Source organism: Petromyzon marinus, chromosome 30 (assembly GCF_048934315.1).
Source record: "Petromyzon marinus isolate PM22_M1 ecotype Great Lakes invasive population chromosome 30, UKy_Petmar_22M1.pri1.0, whole genome shotgun sequence".
Classification (NCBI taxonomy): domain Eukaryota; kingdom Metazoa; phylum Chordata; class Hyperoartia; order Petromyzontiformes; family Petromyzontidae; genus Petromyzon; species Petromyzon marinus.
In genome coordinates, this window is record NC_133696.1 from 8,074,548 (window position 1) to 8,093,739 (window position 19,192).

Genomic DNA, 19,192 nt, shown 5'->3' on the forward strand with positions numbered 1-19,192 from the left:
TAATTGGTACTCAAACATTACAGTTTAGATATTAAAATTGGGGCCACAAGACATCTGGAGCACCCTGTACAACTAAATATCTGCAATGGTCGCTCGACTGTACAATAATACACAAGCAGTACACGCGACTCCCAATGCCAGATTCACACACAACAAAACGCATCATCGCAGCGATGCATCGCTCCGCAAAGTCCTGACGCAGTCGTCCGGATGAACCACCCCTCGATGTAAAAAAAAACAAGTCTCGTTGTTGCTCTACAATCTCCATCCACATGAGCCATAGCAAAGCCACGGGAGAGTTACGCAACCCAGGACTGCACGTGGTGCTGCACGTGCAGTGTTGCTAAGCCATGCCGGTTTACCCGACGTTCTACACCGCGTACAAGCGGACGGGACAATGTAAACGTTACATTTACCGGCGCGTTTAAATACGGCGGTTCAAATGTTAAACATGTTATTGGTCCATTATTTTGTTGCCGTGCTCATGAATGGAAAATTAGCGTGATTGTGGCCGTAACAACCCAGACTGTGGACCATATTGTAAAAAAAAAAGCCGTAGGAGTCTTGCGCTCCTTCAACAGAGGAGCAACAACAATAACAATCTGTGCCACCCTAGGTGCACGGCTCTCGGGAGGCCTGCCTTTCGTAACTCGCAAACATAGACATTGTTGACATCTAAACATTTTCATACGCAAGAGGATGACTGTTCTATACATTTCCACATGATAAGCAACTTTGTTGAGCTATCATTTGTGGCCAGGTCGCGTCTGAAAAAGAAGCTAATAGCTCAGTGGTCTTTACCTGGTAAGAAAACAAACTTTCGTTTTATTTGTATTTTTTTAAAGTTATTTGTTTACATTTCCTATATTTTACACTCCTATCGTGTTTTGGTATTGTTTGTTGTTGTAACGTTCTGACCTGCCCCGACTGGGCATGTCATTTCTTCATAGCTCATCGGATTTCTCCCGTATAAATAAATATTCTTATTCTGAATCTTGGTTCTTTCGGTAGTCACGTAGAAGGGAAATAATTCAATAATGATGATTGCTTGTGTTGCAATCGAAACGTGAGAATTTTATAGTTTTATTTGTATTATTTTATTATTTCCCTTCTACGTTACTTTACCGAAAGAACCAAGAATATGAATCCCTGCAGTCACGAAAGCTTTTAATCGAAATTCTTATTCTGAGTTTCATGAGACTCTTTTTCAGAAGGCTCCTGGCACGTTTTCCCAGTAGGGAGGCAATGATTGCTGCTTTGTGTAATTTGCAGGTGATTATATCACCATTGAACTTTTGGCCCAACGTTCCATATTTACTGAGTGTAACCCATTTAACGTAATCCCAATTATAAGTATAAAGCTAAATTCACATCCTTTAAAATTTTAGAACTTTGCGTTTTTGTGTGGATATCGTTTATAGACTCGTAATACGTTCGCAACATACACGTGTACACTCGCTCATAATAATCACAATACATATTGTGATTGAAGTACTGCATTAAGTACAATTTAACGATTATAACAAATTCATCAACATTTTAATCACATCATTTTGTACACGATGTTTTTTTTCTTCAATTCAAAAATATTAGAATTCCGCATTATATTGTGAATAAAATAAGTTAGTGTCTGTTTATTTTAACGAGCAATTTGAATTAACGGGATTTTTAGCAATAAAACCGTAGGGGGCGCTCGCGTCAACGACCTCTGCGTTGTGACACCACGCGCATCCATGACGTCATGACGTTACGACTTCTTCGCTACGCACGAGAGCGACTGGAATATGACGTCATAGCGCATAAGCAAGGACATTCTGATGACGTCGGGCTAGCATGGGAGCCCACCCCCCCCGCCGTATTGCCCATGACGTCATCACGCAAGTCATCACCCAAGCTCGGTGTGACGCCATCAACCCAGTAAAAATGACAAAGTCGGGGCATTGTTGACATGTGATTGGAACTTAATGTTTCCTTGACGCCCATTAGCAATGTGTATCCGTTTTCAAGGTTATTAAATTTAACCCGGTGAGAACTCAAGGGACCAAGATCCAGAAGCCTCATTTGCATGAGGGACCTGCGCGAAAACACCACGCACCCCTGTAATGCAAGATGACGTCACAACGCAATGACGTCACTGGAAGTTTACGTTCAAAATAACGATACGCTTCGATGTGGAGAATGTAAATAACAAAATAAAGACGACTTAACTCAATACGCCTATTATATTTCTCCACGTAAACGAAATTATTATTTGTACAACACATCGGCTCGACGGCCTTTTAGTAGTGAGAAATTGTCAGCAGCGGTGATTCAGCTCATGCAAGACTGCACCGATTTCCACACACGGTGTCTCATCAGCAGTCAGGCTTCCTTACTCTTTGGTTTTATTCGGTAAAGTCACGTAGGTAAAATAAAATAAAAGACAATTAAATCACGACGTTTCGGAGGCAACATAAGCTTGATTTAATTCTTTTATTTATTTAAAGCTTTCGTGACTGCAGTAATTCATATCCTTAGCTCTTTCGGTAAAGTCACGTTGAAGGGAAACAATAAAATATATATATAAAACAATAAAAAATTCTCACGACGTTTCGACCATAACACAAACGGTCATCATCAGGTGTGAAAACCGGTTTGTGTTATGGTCGAAACGTCGTGAGAATTTTTATTGTTTTATATATATTTTATTGTTTCCCTTCAACGTGACTTTACCGAAAGAACTAAGCATATATTCTTAGCTCTATATATTCTTAACTCTATATATATTCTATATATATTCTTAACTAAGAATATATTCTTAGCTCTTTCGGTAAAGTCACGTTGAAGGGAAACAATAAAATAAAAAATATATATGACGACCGTTTGTGTTATGGTCGAAACGTCGTGAGAATTTGTATTGTTTTATATATATTTTATTGTTTCCCTTCAACGTAACTTTACCGAAAGAGCTAAGAATATGAATTACTGCAGTCACGAAAGCTTTAAATTAAAAAAAAGCTAAGCATATGTTTTATTTTATTTTACCTTCGTGACTTTACCGAATAAAACCAAAAGAGTATGAATCCTTGCAGTCACGAAAGCTTCAAATCTAGAAAGTCAGGCTTCATCTTCTTTGGTTCTTTCGGTAAAGTCACGTAGAATGAGAATAAAATAATAAATTGATCAAATAAAATAACACAATAATATTCTCACGACGTTTCGGCCACAACACAAGCGGCCTTCATCAGGTGAAGGGGACGAGACTGTCTGGAGGACAGCGCTGGAGTGAAGCCACTTGTGTTGTGGCCGAAACGTCGTGAGAATATTATTGTGTTATTTTATTTTATAAATTTATTATTTTATTCACATTCTACGTGACTTAACCGAAAGAACCAAAGAAGATGAATCCTTGCAGTCACGAAAGCTTTAAATCGAAATTTAGTCAGGCTTCCTTCAACCAACGCCGGTGAACTAGCCAGATGTTGATGGCACGGGTCCTAGCACGACGCCAAATTATAACTCAAAACGATCATTTGCATCGTTGTTAAGTATACTAATTACAATGTAAATAAACAGACGATATAAATTCGCATTTTCTGTCGATCTATCGGACCCATCAGATCGACAGTTCACTTGAATGTATTAAAGCAAGCCTGACTGCTGATGAGATACTGAATGTCGAAACCAGTCCAGAAGTTTTGCTTTGTTTTGAATCAATGCTGTTGTGAAATGATACACTCCCCAGAAGGCCGTGCGGCTGATGGGTTTATAAAGTCAAACTTTTATTGTTATATATGAAGCGACAGATATATGAAGGGAGGCATTGTCTGCCTTTTTAATTTATGCATATTCTCCACAACGCCAATTATTATTTAGAGTTATATTTTACTTTATTCAGATTGCACGTGTTAATGCCGGGGTGGGGGTTACGTCTCATTACGTCATCACGTACGGTCTTACGCCGGCGCCATGACGTCACCACCTCCCACCCGAGACTATTGAGACGCGGGAAGTTGCGCGATGACGTCACCCCAGCGACGTTCAGGCGTGGGCGGAGTCACGCCCTCTGACGTTATCACGCACGGTCGTAACTCGACGCGATGACGTCATCCGGCGGTGGCGGCGGCTGCGATCCCCGCGAGGCGAGGCGAGCGTAGCTCCCCCCTGCACGCTCCAGCGCCATGGGCGACAGAAGAACCCTGAGCAGGTAAAGAGCCATTTCACTCGATGTCTCTCCGGTTTTCATCGCTTTTAGTTGTTGTTTTTGACGGATTCTGCCGAGCGAAATGTGCGAATCCGCCGTGCCTCGACGCGGGTTTTAAGTGTTTGTCGGGACGGAGCGGGACTGGGTGAAGGCGATCACCTTTATTGTTTGTGATACTGCGCAAGTAACTAACAAAAACTCAACATATTCGCCCATAACATCACTGACCTAAAAGGAAAAAAAACAGGCGACGTTTCGGGTAATGGCCCTTCATTGAGATAGAGAAGCGAATTGGAGTAGATTTCGCAGCGCGGATAAGCTTCCCGAGCCCTGATTGGTTGAAGGAGACGCAGTTGACCATTGGGATCGCCCCGTTGGCCCGGTGCCTGCGCCGTCGACCAATCGCGTGCCGAGCAACGGCGCCCCCGCGCCCATTCGCTCTGCGATTTCCAAAGGTGGCCGTGCCATGGCGGTCGTGCGAGTCCCAATGATTTCAATGTTCTTCCCCTGAAGCAATGTTTCCCACGGGGACCTTGGGACCTCCTCAGGGTGATCCGGGTTCTCGTGACTTCATTGATTCGGACTTTTACCCGGGTCCGTGGTCTCTCTCTCTTTCTCACGGGATCCCGATGATTCAGACTGTATCATCCAAGGATGCTGTATTTATCACGGGTTCTCGATGATTAGCACTGCCAACATCCGGGACCAGGGTCTCTCCTCTCTCTCACGGGGTTCTTGGGGTCTCTCGATAATTCATGCTGTATCAATCCAGGACCGGATTCTCTCACAAGTGATGGCTCAACGAAGTGGCTTATCATGTGGACGTGTATAGTAGCCAAATACTCTAAACGCGTGTTTTCTAAATGTCGAGGGACAACCCGAAGGACCCGGAGAAAAATCCACGCGACCACGGGGAGAAGACACAAAAACTCCAAATATCCAGCAGGGGTCGAGGTCGAACCCACGACCTCCTCTATACCATGCTATGTAGTTAAAATCTTGCCACCGTGGCGCATATAAAGTGAGGGGGGGTCGTGTGCGAGTCCACTGGTGCCCGCCTGTGATGACGGGACGAGAGAGAGGGGAGAAATTGATAGGAAATAACGAGAGGAGAGGTGAGTGGAGAAGCTGTGAGGTTAGAGTGAGATGGGAGGGTAGTGAAGGAAGAATCCGAGACGGGAAGAGTGAAGACAGAGAAGATTGTATTGGTGAGAGGTGAAGAGAGTGGGTAGATATTGAGAAAGGAAGAGTGTGAGGAGAGGGCAGAGGTGAGGATAGAGGCTGGGAGGATACGCGCGGAGAAGGTAGCAGTGAGGGAAGAGCCTAAGATGGAAAGTAGAGTGAGGGGAGAGGGTAGAGGCTGAGAGGGTCAAATCGTGGGGAGAGGTTATGAAAGGAAGAGATAGTCAGGTGTCAGTAGGGTAGAGATGAGGGGGTAGGCTGAAAGAGAAAGAGTGAGGGGAAAGGGTAGAGGTGAGGATAGAGGCTGAGAGGGGGCAGGGGTAGTGAGAGGAGAGAGTATCAGTGAAGGATGCTGAGAGGGGAGAAGAGGGTAGAGCTTCCGCAAGCAAATTTGGTCACGGGGATAGTTTGGCCATACTTCACACTGGTCAGTGCGGGTCGGTAAAAGGTGGTTGCCCAGGAAGGATTCGGATATTTAAACTAAAAAATGTTTTACCAGGTGAAGCTCTTTTTCAGAAGCTACTTGGCCACAAATGATAGCCCAGTGAAGTGAATTATCATGTTGAAACGTATAGCGGCCAAATACTCTAAACACATGTTTCTCAATGTGGAGGGGAAAACGGGAGGACCCGGAGGAAAATGCACGCGACCACGAGGAGAACATACAAACTCTAAATATACAGGCATCAGGGCCGAGATACAGAACCCACGACCTGTATACTAGTTGAGGTAGTTAACTAGTTGAGGTAGTTAACATCTCGCTCCGGCGGCACCCCATATCACTTGCAACTGATGCTAGCTGTCGCCAGGAATCTGGTTGTGGAGTTCATAGTGCAGTGCACTAACTACTGTACCACCATATCACATTGGTGAGAGGCTTTGGAGTGAAAAAAAAAACTAATAAAGGATGGTTAGTATGAGGAAGGCTGATGGTAGAAAGGAGCAGAATGATGTAAGGAGCTATGGAGTGATGTTAAAGAGTGAAGGGAGAGTTGGTGAATAAGAGGATACTTGGAGAAGTGGTCTTAGTAAAGTTGAGAAATAGTGAATACATGTTAATGCACATCCCTGGTTCATGGTATTGTTTAACGGTGTACACCTGACACCTTAACACCTGCCTGCAAATATTTATTACCTACCTGCATGAGTTCCTGGCAGTGGCCAGGCTTTTTAAGAGAAGACAGCATGAACACAATAGAATGGGCAATTCATGCCCTGAGAGGTATCATTACTTTCCCTAGCAATTATATAAGCAAATAGAGACGTGGTGCTGCCATATGCGTAGTTGGTAGTGTCTACCTCATTCTGAATACCAACCACCCAGCTTCTCACATATGTCTCAGTGTCTGTTAACATTCAGTTCGTTTCATGATAGTCCATAAAGCTTCTTAACCACATGCAACTGGTTTTTAATCGCGTACACAACAAGTTTGTTGAACTTGTCGAACTACAATTTAACCCTATACATACTTGTAAAGGGCCTTGCGGTTGAATCGTCAAGTTATATCTCTTTATACCCTTTACATTTTTAGGTCAATCTAGAATTGAAGCATTCGTGACTGAACCAATGAGTATAGTCATTTTTTGGTCATTTAAAAAAAACTGCTTTTTTTCTCTTCCTCATTGCTTGTGTCTCAGCGTGGCTGTGTGTGAGCCCCAAAACATTTCCGCGGGGTACTGAGAATGCACTTGTAGGGGGCATGCAGTGTTACAATTGTGTGGAGTTTTTTTTTTGTGCTGGCGTCCTCAAGTTCGAAAACGCTCACTATGCCACATTTGCTGTGGTGAGTGTTCTTCCCTAAGTTGTCGGCGTAAAAAAAAACGAGTTAATGTAAAGCGAAGCATCGGGCAGGAAATATGGGAGTGAAACCCTGCCGCATACCGTTAGTTTTACAATGGGGTCCTTATGTCTGCAGCACAGGTCATAAGGTCACATACCAATGCGGTCCAACAATGCTCAAATGTATTATAGGATGCCGTGCTTCAAGCAGCAGTTCCTGCCTTAATTTTTCTCTGAACGGCAAACTGGTAAATGAGCCAGGCCCCGATTTAAGTGAATTAAAAAAAAATCACTTCTCATGCTGACAATATCATTCATCCAAGTACTGCAGCAAGTTGGTTTTGGTGGGTAGCCAAAGCTTAATACGGTGTCCTTAGTTTCACTGTTTCTTTAGGAGGAAGCGATTGTTATGTTGTTTTGGTTTAGGTAAGTCTAATAATGTCGACATTTGAGCCATTTAGCTTGTATACACAGTCGTGAGGTGGTGTAGTGGTTCGTACATCAATCTATGAACCTGGCGATCTGAATTCTGTTCCCATTCATGCCTACCATCATTGGCCGGAGATATCTGAACTGGCCCTGGCCCACCCGTTCGCCAATCCGCTGCTGGAAGAGGTCTTCCCCACACTATGGGAGTTATTTGACCAGACTTTTCCATTCTGATCAGCGCTGTGTGGTAAAGGCAGGGAGCATAGCTTTAGGAGTGTATCACAATACCAACAAAAGATTTCGCTCCATTACCTTCTGCTGACAAAATATCCCCGTAACTCTATGAAAACCTGCTTTGTGTGAGGACAGCAATCCAAGCACTATCCAGGCACAGACACATGCTTAGCTTCCGAGGTTTGGTGTACTTTTGTTATTTTGGTGATAGGATTTTTGCGTTGCGCCTGCCTGCAATACGTTCACGTTGCTTTTTCATTGTTTTAGACCAAAACGAGCGGCGAAACCTCAACACCAAGACGACGGCTTCTGGGACTGCAGCGTGTGCACGTACCGCAACAAGGCGGAGGCGTTCAAGTGCAGCATGTGTGACGTGCGCAAGGGGACCTCCACGCGGTAAGGGTTAACTCACGCCCATCCAGGGCTTAATCTTTTTCTCTCTGAATATTTTCCGGGTCAAAGGTAGACTAGTAGGCACGTGACCAGTAGCTAAAGCTATAACGAGATGTATATTCGATGTGGTGTACCGGGTGACTGAAATTTTCTGGGTTGCGAACGTGGATACACCTGGCTGAAATTAAGCCCTGCTGCCACATACCTCTCCACTCTCATCCCGCTCTATTCCCCACAGTGTCTCATTCAGTTTTTGCTTGATAGGAGTGCCGCTCTTTCTTGGATGCTGCCACTATAGTCTGGAACTCCTTTCCATATGTCATCTGTGCTGCCGACTTCTCGTCCCTGTTAAGCTCCAGGTCTCAAGATCGTACTCTTGTTCTATTTTAACTGATTGTTGCTTCACCTTAGAGTATCTTTAGCTACACCTTACTGTAAACATATATTGCCTATCCCTCCTTTTTTAGTTCTCTGTAAAGCACTTATCTGTTTTGTACAGTGCCTTGAGTAGTAATTGCATTTGGACGCTGTATACATTCAAATTACAACTTAGTCAGCCAACACTCTCGGCCCACCTCCACTCATCGGGAAGTCACTCATTCTTTATTACTGCTTTCATTATCTGAATTATCTCCCTCTGGCTGTTCACCCTGCTAAGACCTTTCCCTTGTTCAGGTTTAAGGCTTCGTGCTTCTATGCCTATAATTATTGACACTGTTGTTCTGTTTTGTTTCCACCATCACAGTACTGTAATATTCAGTCCATATCCTAACATTTCTTCACCCTCTCCTTCACACCCCAAAAAACCCCTACACTTTCCCTGAACCCCATGGAGTGCGCGCCCTCCATCTTGTACAGTGGGGTTGTTCAACTGGCGGCTCGCGGCCTGAAAAGGCATTTGCCGTCTCGTCGAGCAATCACGAGATACAGATTTGTGAGATGAGAGAGATATACAAGAGCTATAAATGAGAGAGCTGAAACATGCGATGAATATTGGTGAGCTGAGGGATAAACAATAGCGATGTATGAGAGCTGTAGACAAGGGATGCAGGTTAGTGAGCTGAACGTGAGATAAACTAGAGAGAGATGAGAGACCTGGAGATGAGGTATCGGTTAGTGGTTACACATGGCATATAATGTCACATGGCCTACATGCGTATGCTAATATTATAATGTGGCCTGCCTGAGACTAGTTGGGAAACCCTGGTGTACAATAACTTGAGAGTCGCTCATGTTTAGATGCTTGATAAATCAGATTTGTGCTGTCGTTAGTATCTAGCACAACAGATGTACAAACTGAAGGACATGACTTTTACACCTACGGTAGATCACCATCCATACATAGGCTGCCAAATGTAGGTGCTCATTTGTTAAGTGACTTGATCAGTCTCTCTTTTATGGCACTGAATACCAACTGGCAAATAATACATTCCAATTGTTTGTTTAGTGTGGCAATCTATTCGATGGCACCAGGAGTTTTTGAATGCATAGCGCTCGCACGTCCTGTATAAGAGTATAATGAACAGTGGTCAGGTATGTGAAGAACAGATTTCACTTCACTACATTCACAATAGGGTGACTCATTTTCCATTATTGAAGAAGATAGCCGCACCTGCCATGTGTTGTTCAAACACGATCAGGGGCAGTCCACAACACCAGATAACTTGTTCCGTTATCTGCCGTCGCGTGCGGCAGTGGTGGTAAAAGTCGCCAGGTGTTGTATCACCGGTCACCGTCCGTCATCGTCATCATTGTTTCCTGGTTATATGGCTCCTGGCACTGACCTGGCTATGCGTGGGTGGACAGTTTGGCACTGAGCTCTGTCAATTCACTGGAGCAAGGAAACATCTGAATGCTCCCCCTCCTGTGAGGTGTTTAAACATAACACAAAACCACGTGGATATGGTTGGTAATGGCAAACATCCAGAGGCATTTTGTGTACCGAACATATCATGAATGTTGTTGTGGAGGTTAATAGGTATGTGGTTGTGTTGTTTAGAGCTTCTGACGTGGCTCTCAATCCAATGAGTTTGTGTCTCTGTCATTGGCCGACATGGCCTTTTAAACCCTCCGTGGTTGATAAAGTGGAGTACCACTTTGTGAGAGGTTAACAGTGGTAGTCAATGGATTAGCTTACCCCTACATAGGAATGCTACATTTCAACGAATGGTTAAGGTCTGTAAACAAGCGACGAGCACTACCCCAACCTCAATTGAGCAGGAAGTCGCTGACTTGTGTGACCATAATGTTGTCATATTCATTTTGTTGTTTATTTTTTCACGCAAGATTAAAGCGGCATATCACAAGCTGACAGTGCATTCAGTAAGCCAAAGCAAACCATTCTTTGTGGCACTGAGTGAAAATGAGCCACTTCTAGTTGCACGTGCCATGGGGATGAAACGTTTGGAGTGAGTGTCTGAAAAAAATTGACATTAATAATTCACGGTGGTAAATTCATCACAGGGGGAAAGCGTGTTTAGACACTGCTCCAGATGGCCCCGACTGGTTCTCCCCTCCATCCTTTTCTGAATCAAAAGGGCCGCCGTGGTATTGTTGGCAGTGACAACAGGCTGTGAGGCACGATTATCCGTGCCTGTCCACCGCTATATAATCGCAGCCTGAGCAGCGGCGATGAGGTTTGCACCGATAAGTCTATTAGCGGTAAGCTTCGAGCAACAAGGCATCGCCGGCATCGAGTGAAAAGACTCTGGCTGCCTTGGAGAAAAGCGAGGGGAGGTTTGCTCGTGTTTAATTTAACGTGGCACGTTAAGGCCCTCCAGAGGCTCGTGGCTAAGATAAATAAATACAAGCCCTGGGTTGTCGGGGTTGGCTGTAAATTTCGGCTGGTGCATTGGGGGTAGGGTGAGAACGGGAGGAAAGGGCTTTGCCAGACACATGTCTGCATGCCACACTGTTATAAAAAGGACCGTGCATGTCTGGTTTGTGTGGGTGGGTGCACTGGGGCAGGGTTTGTGCAACTAGAAAGCACTGTTACGTTGTTTTTGCCTGGTGGTCTTTGGCCTTGGTCCATACAAAGGAAAGTTGCCGCCAGAAGAAAACGTGCGCTGCATTAAGTTTTTTCTGGTCATGCTCCATGCATTTAGTTGTGTTTTTAAACGTCGACTGTTGGGTGCAGTACACTCGAACGCACAGTAACAGTTGAAGGTCCATTTCATTGGAGCTGGCCAATAATGCACGTGTCATGACCGTTGTCAAATGAGCATTGTTTACCGAGCGGTTAGGGCTGTCATGTAAAGCACACCAGAGTTGTCATTGTAAAAGCCGCTTTGTTACATTATAATTGAATCATCACTTTCATTTTCAGCCATTTTGTCAATTCAATGCTGGATGAAGGCTTCCCCCCATGGGTGTTGTTTGACCATACTTCACCACAGTTGTCATTGTAGGCTGGTAAAGAGGGTTTCCCAAGACCGGTTTAATATTTCACTTGCCACTGATATTAACGGTGCGCAGCAATCGAGCTCAGTTCATCGAGTTCATAGCGTAGTGCCTGAACCGCTGCTCCACTTGCGTTTTAATACGCCTGGCCAAATGCATCCACAGGGCGATGCAGACAACAGATTAATTCATGCAAGATCAAGCTGTGGTAATGGTACTTGCTAGCCCGGTGGTTAACCATGAGGCGACTATTTATGGAACGTAGCGTGCTTGTGGTCTGGCATTTGTGGCCACGCATCGCTTTCACCCCCCTCCCCCCCCCGTGAATTGCCTGTGCGCTTTGCAAGTGGAATTTAATGATGGAAAGCTTGCACGTGGAAGGAACAATTTACACCGACATAGAAATGCAAGTCTTTTTTTTGGTGGGGGGTGGGGGGGGTGGTGTAAGTCTATCCGATGAGCATCTGCCAAAGGATGCAGGCTGGTGAGCATCTGATCAGCATGCTTAACCAGCTCAGGTAAAAGTGTGCCAAAAGTGTGCCAAAAGTGTGCCAAGGAGATGAGATCTGCGTTGTGCCAATTATAATGTGCCCAGCTAGGAGCTCATGCTGCCCCTGTGCCAGCAGGTGAAGCAGTCTCCTGACTCCTAGGCACAGGGTGTCCTTCCATTAAATTATCATTTCCAAACACCATTTTATAAATAGACCGTGGAATTATATGGGTAGCGGGAGGCCGGCCAGAACATGCAGTACTCTGCCACATCACAATGTTTTGTTAAGTTGACCTGTTTTATTACAAAATAGTCATAGTCTGCAATCTGTCTCATTCTGCACATGAAAACTCAATTCTCTGTCCAAGTCTGGATGAATGCCTCACCATGCTGTCACTGCCGATCACGGTTCTGTGATGCCGCAATCGGTTTTATCCTGCACATGAAGCGATCTCATCGCTCCATAGCACATAGAGTATATACATGTAAATGCACACTTGTAATCATCAATATCACCAGCCGTGGTTTATCCACTGCAGGTTGAAGGACCTCCCCATCTGAATGCCACTCATCACAATCATCCCATGCCACAATCCATCTCACATGAACTAGTCGTGTCGCTTCATCTGCTGAAGGTCGTTGTATTGGGCGTGTTCCTCCTTTGGCTGTCTTTCCATCACCTGTCTCATCCACTGGCTATCATCCTTTCTAGCAATGTGTCCTGCCCAAGCCAACACAACAATGTTATGTTTCGGTCCCCTCAGATTCACTTTTGTTCCCTAATCCGTGTGCTCCTGTGCATTCCACAGAGAGAGAGGAAGAGGTTTATTGTAGCACAGTGTGCAAAAATGCATCAATATTTTCGACGTTTCTTCTTCGAAGCCACAAAGTGCCATAATTGAATGGCTTTGGCTGCTTGGATTTTTTTGTCCGTGCGCTTTTATTCTGTGCCTCGTCTCGAGTCACATCCACCGTCCTCGTATCTCATTAAATCGCATCCTCCTATCTCTTCATCCGTTTCCCCTACTCCTTCTGCCCTTCACCAGTGACTTCTCCATCGTCTTTATCATTGCATTTTCTTTATTTCTTCTTCAAAACAAATGTACAAACCATCTATGTCTTGCTTCCCTGACCTGGAAATTATGATTAACTTATGTTAAGGTTCTAACTTCTGAACTCTGCCTCCTGTCCATCAGAGATATTCCCAACAATCCATCTTGGGTTTAGTAAGACACGGATTTAAAAAACGTTAAAGTGATGTTTCTAAAAGCAGAAAAAAAACTGATCTTTTTCTGCACGCTGAACCCTCCCCATCACCCCCACTGTCCCCCACCTCCGATCTGTCGCTGACCAGCAAGCCGCGTTACTCGCAGCTGGTGGCACAGCAGGTGGTGCAGCAGTACTCGCCGGTGCAGCCGCCCCCCAAGAAGGAGAAGAAGGATCGGGCTGGCAGCGAGCGCGACAAGACCGACAAGGAGAAGGACTCGCTCTCTTCCGTGCCAGGAAAGAAGAGCAGCGGCCGCAAGGCTCGGTAAGTGAGACAGGGCCATAGCGGTGGGGGGAGGTGGAGAAGGTCGCTTTCCCTGAACTTAGATCCAAATAGGCGTTAGAAAGGGCCAAGGGGGCCTCAGATTGGGACTCATCTGACAATTTTTCCTGGGGCTCCAAAATCATTTCAGTGGCCCTGATGCAAGGATGGCAGGGATGTGAATATGATGTGGGATGAAAAAATAATAGATCGCAACACAAGCGACCGTCATCAGGTGAGACAATCACAGCAGGGAAACTGCTGAAACAGCTGAAACAGACTTTACCAGTCACGAAAGCTTCAAATCCAGAATGATGTGGGATCACAGTTTGTCGTCGTTTTATTTTAGTGAAACTTGTTAAGGTGCACACTATCGTCCGGTGGGATATTGTTCAACACCGTTGTTGTTTTATCACGAGTCCGCAAAACCGTACACTCATTGGCACAACTGTCGAATGTGGAGGTGGTACAACCAAAGCAGGGCCCACGAGCCGGAGAGGCACAGGCAGAAGAGGGGAGGAAATTGGACGGGGGGGGGGGTCCCATGTGATTCCTTGTGTCAAGACCCATGCTGACCACGCTACACCCCTGCGTACACTATTCGATGACGATGGGCATGGTGCTGCTTTCCTGTAGCCTGGCACTTTGGATGCAAGGATCGGTAGATAAACCCGCTGGTTGAAAGTACAGAAAACGTGTGGACATTTGAGTGCTATTCCCTTGTGTGAGTTGTGGGTTTTCTTGAATTGGCCAAACATCTCAATGCAGAAAGTAATCTTTTAGACTGTCAAACATTAATAGATAAATAGGTTAACATTTTTTTTTAATGTACGATTTTCAAAATCAAATTAATGCTGACACAGAGCTTTATTCTTTATCTGGGCATCGACAATTTCATGCATGTATGCTAATGAAGATCGATATTAATGTAAAAAAGTCCCCTTGGTACACCTTTTGAAAATGTCGATGTTGAACAATCTCACAAGTAAAATACTCCCTGAGGAATTGACTTGGATGCTTCTATGCCAGGATACTGTAACCATCACTGATGTGTCCTGGCAGGGCTTTCAAAATCTTGCGACATAATTTGGACAACTAATTAAATGGCGACACAGCAAATTGCTCTCTTACCAATTTAAATTCCGGACTTCAGAACGGAGTGTTCTTGTAAACGAGTTTTTTTACAACTTAGTCGTGCTGCACCATTCAGAAATAATTATCAAATTTTAAACTGAGAATTCCAAAGAATGTTTTTGCATTGAGCTGCAGCATTATCCCAAAATGAAAATCTTTGCTATAATGAGTGATCAATGTTTACATGTAATCCACCTGTGCGGGTATTTGAACGTGCTTCAATCATATCACCAAATTGTTTATCTACAACTATATAACGGTCATCAAACAGAAATATGGCCAGCAATTGTAGGAAGTAACAATTTAACACCCTCCAACAATTAGTTCAATTAATTGTCAAGATTGTGGAATCTAGTTGTATGCATCAAAATAATAGTTCGTGGTGAATTAAATAAACATCACCATCAGCCATGATCAATTGACCACGAGATTAAGGCCTCCCAAAGTCATCACCATCTTTCACGTCCTGTGATCTAATAACAGTCCAGCTAGCACCTATATGAATATATGAATCTAATTGATTCTCACACGCACATATGAATACATATATAGCGAGTATAATTATCCATTTTTATCGGTTATCATAACTTTCGTTTACAGCTGGCTCCATTGGCTGCCAGTAATTTCTGGAAAAGTACAAACAGGGACCATTTCATCACAGCTGTTTGCACCAAAACAGTCACAAAATCGCAAACCTAACCGTGTGGTGGCTTGCCCTGCACTTGCTCCTGGCAGGCCGCGGCTGAAGAACGTGGACCGCAAGAGCGCCCAGCATCTCGCCGTCACTGTGGGCAACCTCACCGTCATCATCACCGACTTCAAAGAGAAGCCGCGGTCCGTCTCCACCTCATCGTCATCATCACCGCCAGCATCGGCCGTGTCCGTGTCATCGTCTTCCTCATCTTCATCCTCGTCTTCTTCCTCCTCCTCAACAACATCCTCGGCAGCGGCAAACCCGCCGGCACCACCAGGGGGCGGCTGCGTGGATGATTCGACGATGTCGACAGTGGCAGCACATGCAGGCTCGGGCTCAGAAGCGCCAGGAGAGAAAGGGCAGTCATCGCGAGCATCATCCCCCAAAGGTGACTCTGTGTCACTTAACAGCGAGACGGAGTGACCGTGGAGGGGTGAGCGAGGCTGTCTGTCTCGGTGGGAAGGGTGAAAGGTGCAGGGGAATTTTAAGGGATGAGCAGGCAAGGCAAGTCGGTCATCGTGTACATTGTGTAATAATTTTAGTTGAAGTGTTTTTTATATTTTTCGCATTGCGCCATCTGCCCAGGAGAATCTGGTTTCCCCCTCCCCCCCCTCCTCTTTGCTCTCAACGCAGTATGGTGGCTCCCACGATGGCAATAAAAGCGCCTGTTGTGAAGGAGCGGTGTTGTCGCGAGTTTGAAGACAGTTGAAGCGATTGCTGTAGGCTTACGCTTAAATTCACAACTAAAGTATTCCCCCTGCATTGCGCAGCATTAACCCACTTTCTGGACCTTTATGGAAAAAATTGTGAAACTTCAGGCAGCGTGACTATACACTCAGGTTGACATACATAAATCGTACCCCAACCGTAAAATTGCCTACAAAAGCTTTTTTTTTTTACACTTCCCAAACTTGACGCAACTAACGGAAATGCCTCTTACCCTTCATCTCTTGTTTGGTGATGTTGAGAGCACGTTGGGAGTATGTTGTTCGGCAACAGTATTACAGGACGCAAGGGTACGGGAGATTCAGTTCCATCTGGCAGTACCACCGTGTGGCTTTAAAACAAACGAATGAAAACCGTTAACACTTTAAAACACATTTAATTCTAATTCACAGAATGTGAATGTCCCATGGTGGTGTACAGGTACGTAATGCTGTACTTGGATTCCCAAGGTTTGGTTGTGACGTAGGTTTGATGGGTTTTTTTTAACGGGAAACCTCTCGACGTGACAAGGCCTTTCTGGGGCAATCCCGACTGTACAAAGCAAAACTAGGCGGTGTATTTCGCCTGCTTGAATGCCGTGATATTCCCGCAGAGAACAAGGGGATTGTGACCGGTGGGTTTCAATGTCGTTCCGTCCTCACCTCAAACCTCTTTGGTTTAGCCAACTGAAGTCTGAGGCAGGTGTACAGGCACTACGGTCACAAGTTAATAACTAATTTTTGTGTATATTTTATATTTTAATGAGTCGCTGCAAGGAGATTTTTTTAAAAGGAGTTGTAAGGCGTGGCAGAAAATAACAAAAAAAACCTTAATTATTTGCAGCATTTCACTGAAGAGGCATGGCTGTTATTGTTGGTGTGGTGTTTGATAGTTTGAATTTAAAATGTTTCATGTTTCTTAAAACTACTCGCAACACAACTTTAATGATTGAAATATGGTATGCTGAAGCCATATTCCTGGTCAGGAAGTTTAAAAGCATTACATGTCACTTTTGGTATTTTATACATGGTTGAAGAAAAAAACCTCGTGACAAGTCAACAAGAAAAATGGGTGCACTCTACAGATTAAAAAAGAAAATAGTTTATGTTACAAGTATGCCTTTTTAATAGTAGAGTTGTGGCAACATTCTGTAAAACCATTGTAAAGATTGTATGTCATCATATAAGTGGTGCTTTGGCTCGCGGAAAATGCAGAGGTATACGTTGACGTAGTTGTCTGTTGATGCATTAATACTGTAGTTTAATGTTTGTGGGCCAATGTAAGCCGACCAAAATGTTATAATTTAGTGTAAAAGGCTGCATTTAGTGGTTTTGAAAGTGGAAATGTATACTAATTGAATCGGATAGGTTTGTGTAGCATTAAGGATTTGTTCCAACTCTCAAACTCTGTGCTGCTCTTAAGTTAATGTACTACATATGCCCACACACCAAAAAAGAATAAACCTGTACATTTTGTACAACTGCATGTGTGGTCAGTGCTGCGGGTTTGCCCCGAGTGGTTAAGTGTTGGATGTACATTATTTGCCACAAAACAAGTTTGGAAAGTACAAAAATGGGGTCTTGTTTCAAAGTGTGGAAGTAAAAATGTGAGTTTTTTGCACTTAAGGTACATACATTGAATTATGCTTGTCATTTGAATTTCTGAAGCAAAAATGTTGAGCTAATTTTCATAATCAGACCAAACATACGAGATGGCATAAACAAAACCGAGTCGACTCAATTGAACAAGACAAATAGTCGAATCAGGAATCGGATTATGACCCTAAATCTAGTTAATTCAATTGTTGGGTTATAGAAGTGAATGGTTACAGGCCGACTTGGTAAGCAATGGTACAATGGTCCCAAATGGGTATGAACGAGTTTATCCACCTCAAAAAGGCTGGGAGATAGAAATGTTTTTTTTACAACCGAAATCAATGGCCATTGTATCATGCTTATATTACTAAATTAACAAATTGGTCCCTTGTGAAAGCATGCTGTCCTAGTCACCAGTGTTCACCTGTGGACAACCCCCATGGGCTCAATTGCCACTTTACTTACAGCCCTTTTGTCATTCCATTACTGAAGGTCTGCCCAAAACATGTCTGCCATGGGGGTTCAGACATTACTTGTGGCTAGGAATTGAACTTGAGTGGCAGATTCAGTGCAATGAGCTAACCACTGCACCACACCATGATGCCATTGAAGGGGAGATTAATCAATGTGGTCGGCAGGTTCATACACCCGAAGGCACCAGCTTTCAGCTGGGATGTTCAGTTACGTAATCGATAAAAAAATTGCAACACTACTAATTTTCAGGTTTATTACTCGGGGGCCCCTTTTCAAATGGCAGGAACCTCCACATCCACCCTCTCTAAGCCAGCCACCCCTTAGAAGCTGCAGCGCGTGATGCGGCTGATGCCAATGTTGCCTGTCCAGCGGCATGCGTTGGAATATGCATGCTGCTTCAACGTGGCACTTTCCACAGAGCAAATTCACAACCTCTGCTACACCAAGGACCAGGACCGTCACTGTCAGGTGTCGTTTCTCTGTGGCAGCCCCTGCCATCTGGAGAGCCATCCCACTGCACATTCGCAGTGGCGTTCAATCTCCACCGACTTTTAAGAGACACTTCAAGGCCCCATCACTTTTGCCTGGACTTTGATCAACACTGAAAAACAGGTCTCACACCTCCGTCATAATGTATGTCTGAAATATTGTACGTGTTAAAAATAGCATTATTAATGGTAGAGAAACTGCCTTAGATAATCAGTTACATAATAGAACAGATAATCAAGGGAGTAATCAATTACTCAATCGGCTTTCCCAGCTCGACACTTGGGTGGACACTGGTAAGTCCAGCTCCACAGCTAAAACCACCAATGGCTGCCTGGGTTCAATTGCGTGGACACGAAATGTTGCGCCGCACAGCAAGGAAGGGATTACGTTGCTTCCAGTTTACAGTGGGCCATGGTGAGAACATTCACAGGCAAGGCAATTATAGTCCTTCAAATACAAAAATGCGACAATGGCTGATTTATC

General features: G+C 44.4%; 1 protein-coding gene across 1 annotated transcript; it reads left to right on the plus strand.

The window, feature by feature from the left end:
* The first annotated feature begins 4,028 nt into the window (after positions 1-4,028).
* LOC116947540 (YY1-associated factor 2-like) lies at positions 4,029-17,631 on the plus strand. The gene is made up of 4 exons (XM_032963406.2): positions 4,029-4,186; positions 8,076-8,204; positions 13,445-13,621; positions 15,488-17,631. The coding sequence occupies exons 1-4, from the start codon at positions 4,161-4,163 to the stop codon at positions 15,867-15,869; spliced, it is 714 nt and encodes a 237-aa protein (XP_032819297.2). The 5' UTR covers positions 4,029-4,160; the 3' UTR covers positions 15,870-17,631.
* Positions 17,632-19,192: the final 1,561 nt, after the last annotated feature.